The following is a 2,530-nucleotide window of genomic DNA, read 5'->3' as shown; positions in this document are numbered from 1 at the left end:
AATTATGCCATTTGAATTAGCTAATGCTTCAGTGATATTTCAAGCATACATTAACAATGCCTTGCCTGATTTATTGAATATATGTTGCGTTGTTTATTTGAATAACATTCTTATATTCTCCAATTCAAAGCAAGAATATAAAGTGCATGTTACTAAGATGCTAGAACATCTCAAGTGTGTGAATCTATTTGTAAAACTCTTTAAATATGAGTTTGAAGTGGACAAATTCTCATTTCTGAGGTTTGTTATAGATACAAATGGTATTGAGATGAAGTCAGACAAAGTCTCCACTATTGTAGAATGGTCTACATCTAAGTCAATTAAAGAGGTTCAATTCTTTTTAAGCTTTGCTAACTTCTATCAGTGATTTATTAAGTCTTTCTCCTCTATTGCAGCCCCATTATTTGAACTTACAAAAGGGAGCAAGAAAGGGGAAAGAAAAGCCACTTTTATGTGGACAGAAGGTGCCTAAAGCACTTTCAATGCGCTCAAATCATGCTTTATGCATGCTTCAGTCATCTGGGGCATACGGGGCAGTGCAGCAGCCTCCTCAAACTGGGCCTACAACCGCTGCCATGAGCTCCTCAGACAGCACAATGTCGGCCTGAAATGGGCTCCTGGGCATATGGGGATAGAGGGCAATGAGGAAGCAGACCGCTTGGCTAAGCGGGCAGTCTCATCCACTGCAGCCCCAGCCTATGGTCTCGAGGCCACACCCACAGTCAGTGGGGTCCGCACAGTGGCCAAGCAGCTCAGCCAAGAGGCAAGGCGAAAGTGGTGGAGTGGAGCCTGTGGCAGGCTCTCTGACTGGTACCGGGGCTGGAGTTTCAGCAGGCCGACTGTGGAATACCAAGTGAAGGCCCCTCCGGAGCTCACCATGCCACGGCATGCCCTTCACCGCTGGCTCGCACTCCGCTCCTCTCATGGGGACTTCTCCTGGTACCACAGGCGTTTCCAGCATGCAGATGCGAGGCTCACCTGTGTCTGTGGACACAACAAGAGCCCAGAACATTTGGTGCTCTGTCGACACTCACAGAGGCACTTTCTTCACTGGCCCAAGAGGCCAGCAGCACGGCCACACAACCGGGCGACAGCTGTTGCCTATCTAGGGTCTCTGACCCCTACAGACTTTGTAGAACTGCTGGACTGCACGCAGTTCTACACACGGTACTGCACAAGGTAACGCAGCCGGCTGGCTGCAAACCATCTGACAACCCCCGCAGCAGTTCCACGAGGCCGGCCTGCTGAGTACACCCACGGTAGCTAGTGCAACTGCCAGGGACATCACAGTCTATGCAGACAGTACAGATAGCACAACTAGGCTCATCTGTCTCAATTAGCTGTGGTGTAATCAGTACAGTCTACGTGTCTGACTCAGCTGATATGGTTTTGACTGCCGGCATTGTATCTACGCGTGCTCTGCTTTGTTTTCCTCTCGTTTGCCCTTGTCTCTATCGGCTCAAATGCTTCTTCTTCCTTCTTTTCTTTGCTCTCTCTGTCATTCTCTGCTCTTTTCCTGTCACAACCTTCTTCAGTGCTCTCTCCTTCATTGTTTATCTTGTCTGTCTTTCTTCTGATGTTAGAAGCACAGACAGCTTTCTGATCAACTGAGAGAGGTATCCCTCTCTGCTCACTATAAAGCCTTCCAGGCACGGCAGCGGCGGTCCCCTCAGGGAACCACACTATAGCCCCACCATGAATGGCCATACGTCGGGCCAGAAGTGGATGCGCAGCTCAGAAAAATCCTTTGCAATGAGCTGAGTCTTCTCAAGAGTTGCCACCTGGATTCTGTTTTCTCTGTCTCTCTGTGTACATAGAAATCTCTCCAGCGTAGCACGTCTCCATGCCCTTCGGGAGGCTTCTGAAACACGGGCGCTGCCCGTGTTTTCTCCGGGACGTTAAACCTATACATACATACATACATGCATGCTTCTTTATTAGCTCATTTTGACCCAGCTCAGTGTATTCAGATGTAAGAGATGGGCTACAAGAGTAATTACAAGAGTAGTGTGAAGTACGCACAAAGGATATTAAGAAGGTAGCAATTTCTATTGTTCAAAGCTAATCGCTGATCTCCTAAAATCCACGGATATCAGCGAGCATTATATAGACAATATTGCCATCGCCACGTATCTATCGCCACGTATCTATTTCCTAATATAGATATCTCCGTTGCGTCTATTACATCAGATTGAATCTGATGCATTCACTTTTACAGTCACTGCTATCCTGTCACAATTGCAGAATGACAGGCACTGACATTCAGTTATTTTCTGATTAAGAAAGTTGATTGATGTGGAAATGTGTTATGATACTCATGATAAAAAACTCTTGACTATTGTAGCAGCATTTAAAAATTGAAGACATTATCTGAAAAGAAGTTAGTATTCAATTCAAATCTGATCTGATCATTACCAATTTGCAGTACTTTATGACAATCAAGAAACTGAACAGATGTTCAGATCTAGATGGAGTAGGAGTGTTTTATCTGGCTTTATGATTTTTGTATTTACTGCTCCCACTCTGAATC

The 2,530-nt window shown here is 45.7% G+C and overlaps 1 protein-coding gene across 1 annotated transcript; it reads left to right on the top strand.

Moving 5' to 3' along the window:
- Positions 1-502: 502 nt before the first annotated feature.
- HCAG_00753 (predicted protein) lies at positions 503-1,183 on the top strand (the record flags this gene model as incomplete). The annotated part of the gene is made up of 1 exon (XM_001543657.1): positions 503-1,183. One exon carries the CDS (start codon positions 503-505, stop codon positions 1,181-1,183), a length of 681 nt encoding a protein of 226 aa, XP_001543707.1.
- Between the last annotated feature and the right edge of the window lie 1,347 nt (positions 1,184-2,530).

The sequence above is a fragment of the Histoplasma capsulatum genome, genomic scaffold, assembly GCF_000149585.1.
Source record: "Histoplasma capsulatum NAm1 scaffold_1 genomic scaffold, whole genome shotgun sequence".
Classification (NCBI taxonomy): domain Eukaryota; kingdom Fungi; phylum Ascomycota; class Eurotiomycetes; order Onygenales; family Ajellomycetaceae; genus Histoplasma; species Histoplasma mississippiense.
This window is presented reverse-complemented; position numbering and strand designations above follow the sequence as displayed.